At 48.5% G+C, this 17,286-nt stretch overlaps 1 protein-coding gene across 8 annotated transcripts in view; it reads left to right on the forward strand.

Moving 5' to 3' along the window:
* si:dkey-19b23.8 overlaps window positions 1–17,286 on the forward strand; it is a 28,700-nt gene that overhangs the window by 769 nt on the left and 10,645 nt on the right. Inside the window, exons 1-2 of one of the 8 annotated variants that reach the window (XM_043683458.1) lie at window positions 529–852; window positions 14,120–14,747. In XM_043683458.1, the coding sequence (XP_043539393.1) occupies window positions 14,183–14,747 (565 nt within the window). In that variant the 5' untranslated portion in view covers window positions 529–852; window positions 14,120–14,182. Of the gene's footprint in view, window positions 1–528; window positions 853–877; window positions 1,116–1,183; window positions 1,272–5,015; window positions 5,487–8,091; window positions 8,237–10,037; window positions 10,557–10,606; window positions 10,700–14,119; window positions 14,748–17,286 lie in introns of those variants that run through there. The other 7 variants (XM_043683457.1, XM_043683464.1, XM_043683465.1 and 4 more) reach the window with 7 other exon arrangements.

The raw sequence follows: 17,286 nt of genomic DNA on the forward strand, positions 1-17,286 counted from the left end.
GCTTCTTTAAGGTAATGCTACTGGGGTAACACTTCAAGCTGGGGTTTGGAGTGAAGGGTGGGGGTGGGAGGGGTGGATGTAAAACTATGGGGCATATTTTTAAGGCGAAAGGGGAAAGATTTAACAAGGACGCGAGGGACAACTTTCTAACGTGGAGAGTGAGTCGTGTGTGGAATGAACTGCCAGAGGAAGCGGTGGATGCAGTTACAGCATTTAGAAGGAATTTGGAGACGTTAAAGAATAGGAAATTGGAGGGATACGGGCCAAGCGCGGGCAGGTGGAACCAGTTTAGTTTGGATTATGGTCAACATGGACTGGTTATACCAAAGGGTCTATTTCCATGCTGTATGACTGTGTGGCTAATAGGGTCACATTTAATGCTGGGGTTTATCTGGGGGGGGGGAGGTCTTGGTGTTAAGGGGCTAATGAGGTAACATTTAATGCGGGATCTGTCTGGGGGGTCTTGATTTTAAGGGGGCACAAGGAAACATGTGACAGAAGGGCTTATCAGGGTGGGGTGGAGGGAGGTTCGTGAGATCTATTTGTGAGTCCACGTGGTTTATTTGGATGTCTGAGGGATTGTATTAAACTGGGTTCATCCTGGGGCGTGGGGTTTTCGGGAAACAGTAAGGGGTTTGTAAATTCGCCCGCTGCGGAGCGAACAGAAGTTTTGTTTTGAAAAAAAAAAGTCTTTTATTTGGAAACCGTAACCCACACTGCTCCTTGAAGTGGGAAGGAGGGGTTTTCGTGTTTTACACACAGTCTGATCGTAGTCAGATGTGTGTGTTTGCTGTAGATAAGGGATTGCTGAGCAAGCCGGACAAAGAAAACAAAATGTTCACCAGCCTTCAGGTAACCTCCAGCCCAAGTTTCCTTTTCTGTGACTGGAGATATCTTTCGACATGAAAGTGCAGTTGTACATTTGTGGAAATTCAAAGGCAGAGAGTTCACGTTGGGGGTCTGGCTTGTCGTTTTGCATGTTGACTGACGTCTGTCATGACTCCCAACCTCACTGGCTAGGAGCAGTAATAGCCTTAGAGGAATGCCAGAGAGAGAGAGAGAGAGAGAGAGAGAGAAGCACAACAGGTGAACTGTTTTGTGCCTGGCAAAAACAGGTAAAGTGAAACCCCCTCACAGTTTCAGTATTGTTAATGCTTGTGTGTGGAATGTGGGGCGGAGTTATCCCAGACTCTTCCCAAAGAGCAGAAGGAAAAGACTCTGAGATATATTTTACTTGGGAGAAGTAAAGGCTATCGAAGCTTGAGGAGGAGGTAACTTTCTGTTTTGCTTCGGGAAACTATGAGAGAAGGTGGGAGGTGGGGGGAAGGAATTGACCCTGAGGCAAGTCTGAGAGGGTAAGAACCTACCTCTGACACAGCCGCCTTGCCTGTTCTGAAAGACTGGAAAGCTGTGGGTGGTTCTGGTCAATCCAGCTCAGCATCTGGATTCAACCTGCACAAGCCAGCAGCGAGAGAAGCAATGTCATTTTGTAAATAAGGAGAAATGCCGGAGGCTTGAGCGATCAGGGGAATTTGACTAGAGGAAGGTACAGTGACTGAGTTTGGCTGCTATATTTCTCTGGATCACTGGACCGATCCCAGAGATGAGGAGGTTTGTCAGATGAAGTGAGACTGAACAGTTTAGGCCTACACTAAATTTAGGAGAATGAGAGGAGATCAAATTGAGGTAATCAAGATGATAAACAGCGTGGATAAAATGGACATGGATCAGATTCTTCCTCCTTGTAGGTCATGGTCTTCGGACAAGGGGGAGCAAATTTAAAAACAAGTTGGGAAGAAGCTACTTGTCCCAAAGGATTGTGAATCTGTGGAATTCACTTCCCCAAAGTGCGGTGGATGCTGGGACAGTGAGTCAATTTAAGGAGGAGTTAGACAAATGTTTAATCGGTAATGGGTCGAAGGGGTATGGGGAGAAGGCAGGAAATTGGGAGTGAGGAGCGAATCAGCTATGACGGAATGGCGAAACCAATTGATGGGCCAAATGGCCTAATTCTGCTCCTCTATCTTATGAACTTATACTCTGGTCTTTTTCTGTCAGAGGTCCGTATTTATGCCTCGTTGCCCACAGAATGGGTTCCCACTTCAAACGGTGAGATATATAGAGGAGGGTGGTCAGCATCCCAAGAAGGTGTGGGGAGTTGTGGCGGTGGGGGGAAGCAGGGAGAGGGGAGTGTTCTTTCGAAACTCTCTGAACGGGCAGATTTCCCCCCCACCTTGTCATGGATCCTGATTAACCAAGACTGAAGAAACATAAACAGAAATCGCTGGAAAAGCTCAGCAGGTCCGGCAGCATCTGTGAAGAGCAATCAGTGTTAACGTTTCGGGTCCAGTGACCCTTCCTCAGGACTGACGGTAGCTGGGAATTACAGAAGATAGGGTGGGGAAAGGGGGTAAGGAGTAAACAGTCAGTGGGGATAGAGCCCAAAGAGAGAGAAGAACAGTTGAACAGATGAAGGAGTGGCTAATGACCAGCCTGGGAGGGTGACTAACTCCTGATGTGGGCGATAAGTGGCTAACAATGACGACTAGGCCTGGTGTATGGGGGTTGGGGTGAGGACATGGAAGAAGGTGTCTCAAACCCTCAAGTTATTGAACTCCATCTTGAGTCCAGAAGGCTGTGGGGTTGCCAAGCGGAAAATGAGGTGCTATTTTTCCAGCTTGCGCTGAGAATGGAGAAAAGGGTTCAGAAAAGATTTACAAGGATGTTGCCAGGGTAGGACGGTTTGAGCTACAGGGAGAGGCTGAACAGGCTGGGGCTGTTTTCCCTGGAGTGCGGAGGCTGAGGGGTGACCTTATAGAGGTTTACAAAATTATGAGATGCATGGATAGGGTAAATAGACAAAATCTTTTCCCTGGGGTGGGGGAGTCCAGAACTAGAGGACATAGATTTAAGGTGAGAGGGGAAAGATATAAAAGAGACCTAAGGGGCAGCGTTTTCACGCAGAGGGTGTTGTGTGTATGAATGAGCTGCCAGAGGAAGTGGTGGAGGCTGGTACAATTGCAACATTTAAAAGGCATTTGGATGGGTATATGAATAGGAAGGGTTTGGAGGGAGATGGGCCAAGTGCTGGCAGATGGGACTAGATTGGGTTGGGAAATCTGGTCCACGTGGACGAGTTGAACCGAAGGGTCTGTTTCCTTGCTGTACAACTCTATGACTCTATGACTATTTGTTCAGGAGAGTGACCCGCACGCGTTGAGAGGCTTTGTCGGGAATGTGCAGGGTCAAAGTCCAAAAAGAGGCGCTCAAACCTCCAAATTCTGCGGGCCCTGCCCGTGCCACTACAGTCGATCTGCTGATCGTGTGTCGGGCTTAGAAACCATCAATCCTGAGTGGAAGCAAGTCACCCTCGATCCTGAGGGACTGCCTGAGCAGAAAGGAGGAGCTGACCATTCAGCCCCTCTATCCTGTTCTGCTATTCAATGAGATCACAGAGTCATAGAGCACGGAAACAGACCCTTCGGCCCAACTAGTCCACACCGACCCTCTGAAGAGTAACCCACCCAGACCCATTCCCCTACCCTATTATCCTATATTTACCCCTGACTAATGCACCTAACCTACACACCCCTGGACACTATGGTAAATTTAGCACAGACACATATTTGGACTGTGGGAGGACACTGGAGCACCTGAAGGAAACCCACGCAGACACGGGGAGAATGTGCAAAGTCCCCACGGACAGTTGCTCGAGGCTGGAATCAAACCCGGGTCCCCGACGCTGTGAGGCAGCCGTGCCAACCAGTGAGCCACTTATCCAAATGCCTTTTAGATGATGTAACTCTATGCTGTGGTTCTGTTCGCCGAGCTGGAAGTTTTTGCTGCAAACATTTCGTCCCCTGTCTAGGTGACATCCTCGGTGCTTGGGAGCCTCCTGTGAAGCGCTTTTGTGGTGTTTCCTCCGGCATTTATAGTGGCCTGTCCCTGCCGCTTCCGGTTGTCAGTTTCAGCTGTCCGCTGTAGTGGCCGGTATATTGGGTCCAAGTCCGAATTCATGTTGCTTGTTGTCTGCGTGTGTGGCTACTAGGGATAGCTGGTCGTGTCGTTTCGTGGCTAGTTGGTGTTCATGGATGCGGATTGTTAGCTGTCTTCCTGTTTGTCCTATGTAGTGTTTTGTGCAGTCCTTGCATGGGATTTTGTACACTACATTGGTTTTGCTCATGCTGGGTATCGGGTCCTTCGTTCTGGTGAGTTGTTGTCTGAGGGTGGCTGTTGGTTTGTGTGCTGTTATAAGTCCTAGTGGTCGCAGTAGTCTGTAACTGTAACTGTACACACATCCATCACCTCTTCTAGAAGTTCATTCCACATGCAAACCACTGTGTAAAGAAAGATTGCCCCTCGTGTCTTTTTAAAATCTGTCTTCTCTCACCTTAAAAGTATGCCCTCTTGTCTTGAAATACCCCACCTGAGGGAAAACACACCTGCCATTCACCTTACCCATACCCGTCATGATTCTATAGACTTGGCTGATCTGTATGTTAATTCCAGTCTAGATTAGAGTGGTGCTGGAAAAGCACAGCAGGTCAGGCAGCATCCGAGGAGCAGGAGGATCGACGTTTCAGGCAAAAGCCCTTCATTAGGAATGAGGCTGGGAGTCTCGGAGGTGGAGAAATAAATGGATTAATGGTATGTTAACTCCATCTCACTGTCTTGTGAGTAAAGGCTAAACAGGTTTGGACTCTATACAGTGGAGTTTAGAACAATGAAAGGGGATCTCATTGAAACATATCGGACAGGGTCAATGCTGACAGGATGCTTCCCCTCATGGGAGGGTCTTGGACCAGAGGACACTGTCTCAGTATAAAGGGACCCCAATTTAAGACTGAGATGAGGAGGAATTTCTTCTCTGAGAGGATTGAGAGTCTTTGGAACTCCTTGTCACAGAGAGCTGTGGGTGGAGACCTTGTACATATTGAAGCTTGTGAGAGATTCTTAATCCGTCGGGGAACGAAAGGGTATGGGGAAAGGGTAGGAAAGTGGACGTGAGGAATGTTGGATCAGCCACGATCCTATTGAATAGGGGAGTAGAATTGAGGGGCCGAACAGCCTACTCCTGTTCCTATTTCTTACGGTCTCCCTACCCTGGTTCCCTCAGCCTCACTAAAGTGGTAAGAATTGGACCCATCTCCCCATCATGTGACCTTGGGTCTCTCAATTGCCAGTCCAGTGAATTTAGTACTGCACCACCCTCTTCCCCCAAGGGAACGATTATGTTTAATGGGTTAAATTGCCTCTCGTGTTTCCTCTTAGTAGCAACTGCATCTTCACCTTGGTATTCTAACCAGGATTATAACTGTCAGCATTGAATTTAAAGCTCTCCGTGTTTCTAACTCTCAGTTTGCTTCTCCCAACCCTGTCTAAGTTCGGGGCTGAGACTTTTGCTAGGTTTCTGTCTCTGAGGCAAAGTTTTGGATTTGGTTGCTTAGCAACTGAAGTAAAAGCCATAGGCCTGGGACCCAGATGAGGTAACGTTTAAATTTAGTTCATTACAAACACTATGCCCAGTGGGACGCAGTGTTGTTTTTGTTTAAATTAGGCATTTCCAATGGTCCCTTACGTGTATTTTTAAAGTTATTAACCTTTAACCATCCAACTGCTGAAATCTGGCTTTACTCTCCCCCTTTCTGCACAACCCACGTTATCCATTTGGAAGTTTAAAAAGAAATTGCATCTCTGCATCTACCCTTTCGCTAGACCTTGAAAGGTCCTAGAGCGCTGTATGGCCAATGGTCTACAGTTACTGTTGTAAAGCAGGAAACGGGATGGCCAATTTGTGCACAGCACGATCCCAGGGGGGACAGATCCATTGTTCTGCTGTGAAATCCTTACCTTTGACTTGTTTTAAAACACCCATTACAAAGACATGAAGATCATGTTGTGAAACTCGGAAGAATTCAGAAAAGATTTACAAGGATGTTGGAGGATTCGAGCTATAGGGAGAGGCTGAACAGGCTGGGGCTGTTTTCCCTGGAGCGTCGGAGGCTGAGGGGTGACCTTATAGAGATTTATAAAATCATGAGGGGCATGGATAGGATAAATAGACAAAGTATTTTCCTTGGGGTTGGGGAGTCCAAAACTAGAGGGCATAGGTTTAGATTGAGAGGGGAAAGATATAAAAGGGACCTAAAGGGTGACTTTTTCACACAGAGGGTGGTACGTGTATGGAATGAGCTGCCAGAGGAAGTGGTGGAGGCTGGTACAATTACAGCATTTAAAAGGCATCTGGATGGGTATATGAATAGGAAGGGTTGGGAGGGATATGGGCCAAGTGCTGGTAAATGGGACTAGATTAATTTAGGATACCTGGTCGGCATGGACAAGTTGGACTGAAGGGTCTTTTTCTATGCTGCATGACTCTATGCCTTGGTCAGACTGGGGAGTGTCTCTCACTATGTAGCTTACTGCGAGCTATAGACAACAACAACAGCTTGCATTCGTATGGTGCCTCCAATACAATGAAACATCCTGATGTGTTTCCAAAAACCTTGACGTTGAGTCACGTAAGGTAATGGTGGGCGCTTGGTGAAAGAGAAGCATCTTCAAGGAGGAGGGAGAGGGTGGAGAGGCTTTGAGGGGGATAGGGGGAGGGGGGAGAGTTCCAGAGAGTGGGTCCCCAGTCAGCCAAAGGCACCGCCTTCGATGATGCTGTGATTATAAATGGGAGGTCAGAGTTGGAGGACTGCAGAGATATTCGTCGTGGGTTGGAGGAGATGGAGAGAGGGACGAGTCACAGCCTTTTACAGTGTAGAAGGAGGCCATTGGACCCATTGCGTTTGTACTGGCTCCTGAAAGAGCACCCTAGTTAGTCCCAGCCACCAGAATTACCTCAGTAGCTCTGTAAATTCATCACTTTCAAACATAAATCCAGCTCTCGTTTGGATCTGAAAAATCAATGCGGAAGACAGCATCTGGAAATACTGGTACTGCATCCTCACACACAGTTTGAAACCGTTACAGTGCCATTGATGAGATCATCGATAAACAGTCAATATCTCATCTCACCAGTAAAGGTCTTCACACTGAGTGTGCATTTACTGTTGCCAAGATCATCCCTGGTGTGCATGTCCATCCATCCTGTAAGGTAGCAGGACAGAGAGAGAAAAATGATAAGATACTTGCCTTTATTAGCCAAAGCATAGAGTTTATGGATAGGGGGGTTATGCTAGAACTGTATAAAAGAGCTGGTTAGGCTGCAACTAGATTATTGTATGTAGTTCTGGAATTCACATTATAGGAGGGATGCACTAGAGAAGGTGCAGAGGGGTTTTACCAGGATGTTGATGGCTTGGACAGAATTACCAGGATGTTGCCCAGTCTGGAGAGATGAAAAGAGATCGGACTGATTGGATTTGTTTTCCTTGGAGCAGAGGAGACTGACTGGGGACATGATAAAGATGGATAAAATTGAGGAGTATCGGTATTTATTTGTTATTGTCACATGTACCCAGGTAGAGTGAAACGTTTCGTTGTGTGTGCAGTATAGGCAAATTAGATTAGACTCCCTACAGTATGGAAACAGGCCCTTCGGCCCAACAAGCCCATACCGACCCTCCGAAGAGTAACCCACCCAGATCCATTTCCCATATTCACTCCTGACTACGGGCAATTTAGCATGACCAATTCACCTGACCTGCACATCTTTGGACTGTGGGAGGAAACCGGAGCACACCCACGCAGACACGGGGAGAATGTGCAAACTCCCCACAGACAGTCACCCGAGGCAGGAATCGAACCTGGGTCCCTGGCGCTGCGAGGCAGCAGTGCTAACCCCCACTGAGCCACCGATCATACTGTACAAAATGTATCAGGGAATAGAACAGAGCGAGGAATACAGTGTTACGGCTGCAGAGAAGATTCACAAAGAGTGGAGGTCAACTTTAAATGTGAAATTTGAGAGGTCCAGTCAGAAGTCTAATAAAAGCAGGGAAGAAGCTGTTCTTGAATCTATTCATATATATATATTCAAACTTTTATGTCCACTGCCTGACAGAAGAGGGTGGAAGAGATTATAAACGGGGTGGGAGGGGCCTTTGATGATGTTGGCTGCTTTCCCAAGTGTAAATGGAGTCAGTGGGCGGGAGGTTGGTTTGTGCGATGGACCGGGCCGAGTACACAGTTCTCTGTAGTTTCATTACGGTCCTGGGCAGAGCAGTTGCTGTATCAAGCCGTGATGAATCCGGACAGAATGCTTTCTGTGATGCAGCTATAAAAACTGGTGAGAGTCTTTAGGGATGTGCTGAATTTCGTTAGCCTCCTGAGGAAGCAGAGGCGTTGTTGTGCAGGGTGGACAGAAAGAAACCTTCCCTCTTAGTGGAGGAATCAGTGACTGGGGGGGTGGGGAATAAAGTTTACAGAGGATGTGAGGTAAAATGTGAGGTAAAATGTGAGGTAAAACACATTGCCTGTAAGGGTAGGAGAGGCAGAAAATCCTCATCACATTGAAGGAGGATTTGTGTGTCCACCTGCTATGCTGAGGCCTATAAGGCTCTGGGCCACATGCCGGGAAATGGGATGAGAAGAGTTCATAGAATGCCTACCGTGTGGAAACAGGCCATTGGGCCCAACAAGTCCACACTGACGAGTGTCTGACCCAGACCCATTCCCCTACATTTACTCTGACTAATGCCCCTAACCTGCACATCCCTGGGCACTATGGGGCAATTTAGCACGGCCAATCCACCCTAACCGGCACATCTTTGGAAGGAAACCGGAGCACCCGGAGGAAACCCACACAGACGCAGGGAAATTTGTGCAAACTCCACACAGACAGTCGCCTGAGGGTAGAATCGAACCCAGGTCCCTGGCGCCATGAGGCAGCAGTGCTAGCCACTGAGCCACCGCAGGCATTAGGTGGCTGTTTATGATTCGATAGGCTGAAGGGCCTTCCTTTGTGCTATAAGCCTCCATGTATTTGACTCGGGCACTCTCTCCTCTGAATTAGCTCCTTGCAAGTTAGCTCCTTAGCTAGCGATGGTTAAGGCTGACACCGACAGTGTGGTATTAATGGCTGAGCGCGGTGGGGGGGGGTGTGAACTGTCAGGAATTCCGTGTTTCGGAGGAGGAGGCATTTCGGAGATTCTGTCTAGCCTCTCAGGCAGTTATTATTTTGATGAAGAGTCGAGGGTTGGGGAAGATTTACCCCACAGTCCTGGGGCCAACATTTATCCCTTACCGCCCAACACGATTGAGCCATTCAGCAGGGAAACAGACCCTTCAACCCATCTCATCCATGCTGACTGGGTTTCCTATACTGACTAGTCCCATTTGCCTACGTTTGGCCCTAAACCTTTCCTATCCTTCTCCCCATCCAAATGTCTTTTCAATATTGTCACTGTACCTACATCTATCACCACCTTCCATTCACTCACCACCCGCTGTGTGGAAAAAGTTGCCCCTCAGGTCCTTTTTATATCTTTCCCCTCTCACCTTAAACCTATACCCTCTAGCTTTGGACTCCCCCACCCCAGGGAAAAGACCTTGGCTATTTACCCTATCCATGCCCCTCATGATTTTATAAACCTCTATAAAGTCACCCCTCAGCCTCCGACGCTGCAGGAGAAAAATGTTTCAGCCTCTTCCTCTAACTCAAACCTTCCAGTCTCGGTAACATCCTTGTAAATCTTTTTGGCGCCCGTTCCAAATAGCATCATTAGTAACATCCTTCCAATAGCAGGGCGACCTGAATTGTACACTGCACTCCAAATGTGGTGTCTTGAACAGCCATAACATGATGTCCCAAGTCCTTTACTTCATGACAAAAACAGAAATTGCTGGAAAAGCTCAGCAGGTCTGGCAGCATCTGTGAAGAGAAATCAGAGTTAACGTTTCGGACGGGTCTGGTTACCCTTCCTCAGATCTCATTTATGTTCATTTCTGATTGACAGCATCCACACTTCTTTCAGTTGCTAGACTTAATGCTCTGATTAGGTGAAAGTGAGGAGTGCAGATGCTGGCGATCAGAGTCCAGATTAGAGTCATGCTGGAAAAGCGCAGCAGGTCAGGCAGCATCCAAGGAGCAGGAGAATCGACGTTTCGGGTAAAAGCCCTTCATCAGGAATGATGCTCTGATTGATAAATGTGCCAAACGCCTTCATCAACACCCAGTACACCTGTCAGGCCACTTTCAGGGAACTATGTACCTGCACCCCTAGGTCCCGGTTTGACAACTCTCCCCAGGGCCCCACCTTTAACCGTGTAAGTCCTTCCCGGGTTTGTCTGACCAAAATGCAGCAGCTGCCTCCTTTATCTGCTCACTCCTTGCAGCGTAGTTTGTGGGAGGGTGCCGTGCACAAGTTTGGCTGTTGGGTTTCTGTCTATAAGTTTGCTCTGGGTCGATAAACAAGGGGGCGGGGAACTTAGTGTGCCACATACAATGATATTAGAGAAGGGTATGATATCTTCTCGTGTAAAAGCTCTGGGTATTGTGGTTGCTATGGCGGTGACTCCATTGCGTGTCTCGATTTGCGCTCGGCCGTTTCATTGGCAAGTGGTTGCCAGGGAAAGATTTAATTCCCTCTGCTCGGTCGAGGGAAAAGGTGAGTTAATTATTTAGAACTTAATTAGTGGGTGAGCTGCTGTGACTGCAGGAGGATTAGGAAGAGCTCAGTCAGTAACGACAGGGCTGGACGGTTACTGAACAAGTTCCACAGTACAATCTGCAGCCTCCCCCTGGACACAGGTATGTACATTCTGTTGCAAGTTAGAGTCACCCGATCCTTTCTCCACACGGGTCATGGTGTACGAATGGCTGTGACTGAAGCAAATCTGCATTCGCTGTGATTTTAGGAAGAAGTGAGTTTGTGGGCACGTCATGGTGAGGCAGCCTGTGATATAGAATCACAGAGATGTACAGCACAGAAACAGACCCTTCGGTCCAACTCATCCATGCTGATCAGATATCCCAACCTAATCCAGCCCCATTTGCCAGCACTTGGCCCATATCCCTCCAAACCCTTCCTGTCCATGTACCCATCCAGATGCCTTTTAAATGCTGTAATTGTATCAGCCCCCACCACTTCCTCTGGCACCTCATTCCACACACGCACCACTCTCTGCATGAAAATGTCGCCCCTTAGGTCCCTTTTAACTCTTGCCCATCTCACCTTAAACCTAAGCCCTCTAGTTTTGGACTCCCTACATTGGGGAAAAAAAAGATCTTGCCTATTCACCCTATCCATGCCCCTCACGGATTTATAACTATCAGCCTCTGATGCTCCAGGGAAAACAGCTTCAGCCTATTCAACCTCTCCCTGTATCTTAAACCCTCTAACCCTGGCATAATCCTTGTAGATCTTTTCTGCACCCTTTCAAGTTTAACAACATCAGGCAGGTGTGACCAGTTTGATTTGGGCTCACGTACGGCATGGATTGGTTGGACCGAAGGGTCTGTTTCCATGCTGTCTGACTCGATAGCTCTATAACATCCTTCCTATAGCAGGGAGACCAGAATTGAATGGAGTGTTCCAGACCAATGTCCTGTGCGGCTGACCTCTCAACTGCCATACTCAATGTCTTATCCTCTAGAGTATCCTGCTTTGTGTGTGTGTGTGTTCGTTCCACCTGAGCATCCGCCAGTGATGGGATCTTGCCATGCCTTGTCTCTAAATCAAAACGGTGCAGGTCCAAAAGTACTAGTCCAGGTGAAATGGGTTGACTGGTCAGCTTAGGGTCATTGTGGCAATTGCTTGTGTGAGTGGGTTACCAAATCCCATTTGTACTGTGGAGGGGAAGTCACGAAAGGGTAGACAGGGACATTTGCTCCTCACAGTCTCCATGTGCTTTGGGAGTATGTTAACTCTGGCTCAGTTCCCTTTTGACTCTGAGCCAGAACTTTGTCCCAGGCGAGGAACCCGAGAACCAAAATCCAGACTGACATTCCCTGGTGCAGTGCCAAAAGACTGCGACATTGACTGAAGGTACCATCCTGTCCTGCCCTCTCTGGTGGGTGCAAAAGGGAACGCGCTGGGCACCTATCTCAAAGGTGAGTGACGGGTGTGTCATCCCTGTGGACAATATTGACCCTTCGCTAATGTCATTCAAGGAGAGAAAAAGAAACAGATGGTCAGATCACTAACTGTTTTCGGGAGTTTGCTCTGCCCAGATTAGTTGCTGCATTTGCGTTTGGAAAATGTGACTGCTCTCCAAAAATTACTTTGTTGCTGACAAGGCATGCTGGGTCATCCTGGGGCTGTGAAAGGTGTTACAGAAAGAGGAAAATTCCATTCTCTGTCTCTCTCTCTCTTTCTCTCTCTCGCCATTCTCTGGATGGACAAATTGGTGATGGTTGACCTCATCCCTTTATACCCTTGAGTAAGCGATATCCAGGTGCTCTTGTGGTGCAGCGTTAGTCTCCCTGCCTCTGGCTCAGAAGTACTGGGTTCGAGACCAGCTGCAGGACCAAATCGGTTTGAGTGTCGATTTGCAAATCCCTCCAAAGCTGGTTAAGAACAGGTGAGATTCCTGTTTAGCCTGTGACGGGAAGGATTTGGAGTCTGGATCATCGCTTCCAAGTTACAACATGAAGGAAAAGTGTAAGCTGCCACGCCAACTCAGATCCGTGCAATTCTGGTCTCCTTCCTGTCGGAAAGATGTTGTGAAACTTGAAAGGGTTCAGAAAAGATTTACAAGGATGTTGCCAGGGTTGGAGGTTTTGAGCTACAGGGAGAGGCTGAACAGGCTGGGGCTGTTTTCCCTGGAGCGTTGGAGGCTGAGGGGTGACCTTATAGAGGTTTATAAAATCATGAGGGGAATGGATAGGATAAATAGACAAAGTCTCTTCCTTGGGGTGGGGGAGTCCAGAACTAGAGGGCATAGGTATAGGGTGAGAGGGGAAAGATTTAAAAGGGACCTAAGGGGCAACTTTTTCACGCAGAGGGTGATGTGTGTATGGAATGACCTGCCAGAGGAAGTGGTGGGGGCTGGTACAATTGCAACATTTAAAAAGCATTTGGACGGTTATATGATCAGGAAGGGTTTGGAGGGAGATGGGCCGGGTGCTGGCAGGTGGGACTAGATTGGGTTGGGATATCTGGTCGGCATGGACGGGTTGGACTGAAGGGTCTGTTTCCGTGCTGTACATCTCTATGACTCTCAGACCCGGGGGGTGGGGGAAGTGTTGGTAAAGTTAACTGGATAGTGGGTGTGAGCAACAACACAGAGCATTTGATCTCTGTTCTGGCCTGCATGGGTGCCTCTGTGATTGATTTATTGCTGTCACATGAACCGAGATAAGATGAAAAGTGTTGTTTTGCACACTCTGCAGGCCAGTGATACCATACAAAGTACATCAGGGTCGCAGAACAGGGTGTAGAGTACAGTGTTACAGCTGCAGAGAAGTTGCAGAGAGAGAGAGCTCGGAATTAACATTTGAGAGGTCTGTTCAAAAGTCTGATAACAGCGGGGAAGAAGTTGTTCCTGAATCTATTCATAAGTGTATTCAATCTTTAATATCTTCTACCCCTCAGAGGAGGAGGGAAGAGAGTATAACCAGGGTGGGAGGGGTCTTTGATTACGTTGGTTGCTTTCCTGAGGAAATACAAACGGGGAGGTTCTGAGGAAGGGTCGCTGGACCCGAAACGTTTCTTTCCACAGATGCTGCCGGACCTGCTGAGCTTTTCCAACAGTTTCTGTTTTTGTGTCAATGGATGGATGGAGGGCTGGTCTGGCTGATGGACTGGGCTGTGTTCACGACCCTGTTGGGGTCAGACCTGGAGTGGTGGTGGGGGGGGGGGGGGCAGGGTATGCAACAAGACCCACCCACAGAGACAGTGGTAATGTCGTGGGCACTCAAAGTCAAGTCCTGCCCTCTGGGGGGGGCAGGGATGGGGAAAGAAACATGGGGTTCAAATCTCACCAGCTGGCAGAATTCCAACTGGATCTAGCATGTAGCCTCAGGGAATGGTCAGTTCTGACGCGGACTGTTTTTGAAACCCGTCTGGCTAACTAACATCCTTCCGGGAAGCGGACTTACCCAGTCCTTGTCCAGGGTCACAGCAACACAGTTAACTTTGATCTACCCTCTGAACTAGCCACTCCGTTAGGGGTGGGCCAAGAGAAAAAGTATTGTCTTGTCTGAAATTCTTTGTCTCTCCCCATTCAGGTCTGACTGATTTAGCTGAAGAGAAATCCTGGCAGGAGGACCGACCCTGAGGCATTCGAGATCATGTCGCTTAACAATTTCCACTTCATCCACAGCATTAAAAACTCTCCAGCTGTCTTCCGAAGGTTCAAGAAGGACAAGACGAAGAGTCTGTCCCACGGTGATCCGCTGTTCAAGGTGCACTACACGGGCATGGAGAAAATCTACTCGCTGCAGGTGGACCAGACCCGGGAGGTGGTTAACCGCCTGGTGGGTAAGGATACCGGTAAGGCCTGTAAGGACCACGCCTTGGTGGTGAGGCCACGCTATCTGGAGGTGAAGGAGATCTCGAGCGGACGGCAGATCACCAAGACCTACCTCCACGACATCGCCTACTGCACGGCGGACATCGGGCACACCAACGTCTTCCTCTACATCTGCAAGAGCAAAGGGCAGCTTCAGTGTCGCGTGTTCCTCTGTAGCAATGCAGAGAAAGCCAAGGCCATCACCGTCTGCCTGGCCAAGTCCTTTGAGACAGCTTTCAGCCAATGGCATGAGACCTACAACAGCCAAACACAGCTGGTTCCCTCGTCGGGCACTGAGCCCGGCTCTGACCATCAGGACCATCCTCACCATGGCACTGATAAAGGTGAGCAAAGAGTCCCCGGTTACGCGCGGTCCTGATCTGGAAGGATATCGGCCATTCCTTCACCGTCGCCAGAGTTCCCTCCTCCGGATGGGACTGTGTGGGTGCCCCTGCACCACACAGGGCCTGCAGTGGCTCAACAAGGCAGCACCGTGGCACAGTGCCCACTTGTAGTCTCGCCCACAAGGGGGGGAGCGATCTTCTCAGGAAAGCAGGAGCCCTTCAGCAGCCCAATCTGTGCTACTCCCGCCTCAGAGCAAAGGAAGCAAATCCCAGCGAGTTCAGCTCTCAGACTCAACAAGCAATGGTGCTGGAAAAGCACGGCCAGTCAGGCAGCGTCCGAGGAGCAGGAGAGTCAACGTCTCGGGCATAAGCCCTTCATCAGGAATGAGGGGGTGGCCCAAGGGGGCTGAGAGATAATTGGGAATGGGGCGGGGCTGGGGGAAAGGTCACTGGGAATGTGGCAGGTTGGTGAAGGTGGGGGGTGAAGGTGATAGGTTGGAGAGGAGGGTGGAGTGGATAGGTGGGAAGGAAGATGGACAGGTGGGACAGTTCAAGATGGCGGTGCCGAGTTGGAGGGTTGGATCAGGGATAAGGTGAGGGGAAGGGGAGATGAGGAAACTGGTGAAATCCACATTGATCCCTTATGTTTGGAGAAGATGAGGCGTTCTTCCTCCAGGCGTCGGGTGGCCAGGATTTGGCGGTGGAGGAGGCCCAGGAGGTCAGCTATGTTGAGTGTCGAGACTGTTTGTTTCCTTCAGAGCAGGGGAAGCGGGGGCAGGTGACATGATTGAGGCGTACAAGATTACGGGGCTATGGACAGGGTGAACAGAGAGCAGCTAACTTGCCTGAAGGGTCAATCAGGAGAGGGGGACAGCAGCTTCAGAGATTTGGGGAAAAAAGCCTTTTCACTCAGCAGGTGGCAGAAATCTGGAATGCGCTGCCTGGGGAGGTCGGAAACCTTCTAACCTCTTTCAAAAAAAAATTTGGACAAGCACTTCAAATATCATAACATCCAAGGGTATGGGGCAAATGCAGGAAATTGAGATCCACGCACCTTTATGTTGGTATAGACTCAATGGTCAGAAGGGGCTGTTTTGCGCTGCACGAATCTATGAAAGCCAATATCTAAGGCGGTAGGCTCAGCCACATGCAATAGTCCAGTTGGCATCTGACCCATCAATCGCAGGAGACTTCAAGAATGTTGGGTAGAACAAGCATTTATGGACATTCCTCTCCTTCACCCAGTACGTTTCAGATCAGGGTAATTTTCAGTGTGTGATTTAGACACGCTCCCTTACCTATATACTGTGTACAGTTCTGGTCGCCACATTACCAAAAGGATGTGGATGCTTTGGAGAGGGTGCAGGGAAGGTTTACGAGGATGTTGCCTGGTTTGGAAGGTGCTAGCTATGAAGAAGGGTTGAGCAGGTTAGGTTTTTTTCATTAGAAAAAAGGAGATTGAGGGGGGGACCTGATTGAGGTTTACAAAATCATGAAGGGTACAGACAGGGTGGATAGAGACAAGCTTTTTCCCAGGGTGAAGGATTCAATAACGACAGGTCACGCTTTCAAGGTGAGAGGTGGAAAGTTTAAGGGGGGATACACGCGGCAAGTACTTCTCACAGAGAGTGGTGGGTGTTTGGAATGCGTTGCCCGCAGAGGTGGTAGAGACAGGCACGGTAGATTCATTTAAGATGCGTCTGGATAAATGCATGAGTAGATGGGGAGCAGAGGGATATGGATGCTTAGGAATTGACTGACAGGTTTAGACAGTACATTTGGATAGGCTCAGGCTTGGAGGGCCGAAGGGCCTGTTCCTGGGCTGGAAATTTTCTTTGTTCTTCTTTGTATATGAGTTCCACCATGTCACTGAGTTGCCTCAGCCCAACCTTGTGAAACTGGTTAGGATGAATCTGATAAGCATCTTCATGCATTATAATCACCCTTTTATAAAAGGCAAGAGAAATGGTGGAGATATAAATTCTTTCGCATCAACGAAGGGAGAGATTAAATATGTAGATTATTCATTTTAGCAATTCACATTGAAGTTTTAATGCTTGATGGCAGGGGGGTCAAATACTAAGTCAGTAAAAGTCAGTAATTAGGCTTTTCAGGAAATGAAATGGAATTGTTTAATCTCTCTTTTATAAAGTTATTTTCCTGCCAATTTTACAGAGATATTATCTGGGAAAACAAGTGTTCGTCTAGTGGTTCAGGTTACAGATTGGTCATGTTTTTTCCTGGAGCATAGAAGGTTAAAGCAGGGGGGAGCGGGGTGATTTGAAGAGGGAAAAAAAAATAAACAAAATAACTGCGGATGCTGGAAATCATAAACAGAAACAGAAATTGCTGCAAAAGCTCAGCAGGTCAGGCAGCATCTGTGGAGAGAAATCAGAGTTAATGCTTCGGGTCATAGAGTCAAAGAGATGTACAGCATGGAAACAGACCCTTCGGTCCAACCTGTCCATGCCGACCAGATATCCCAACCCAATCTAGTCCCACCTGCCAGCACCCGGCCCATATCCCTCCAAACCCTTCC

The sequence above is a fragment of the Chiloscyllium plagiosum genome, chromosome 48 (genome assembly GCF_004010195.1).
Source record: "Chiloscyllium plagiosum isolate BGI_BamShark_2017 chromosome 48, ASM401019v2, whole genome shotgun sequence".
Classification (NCBI taxonomy): Eukaryota; Metazoa; Chordata; class Chondrichthyes; order Orectolobiformes; family Hemiscylliidae; genus Chiloscyllium; species Chiloscyllium plagiosum.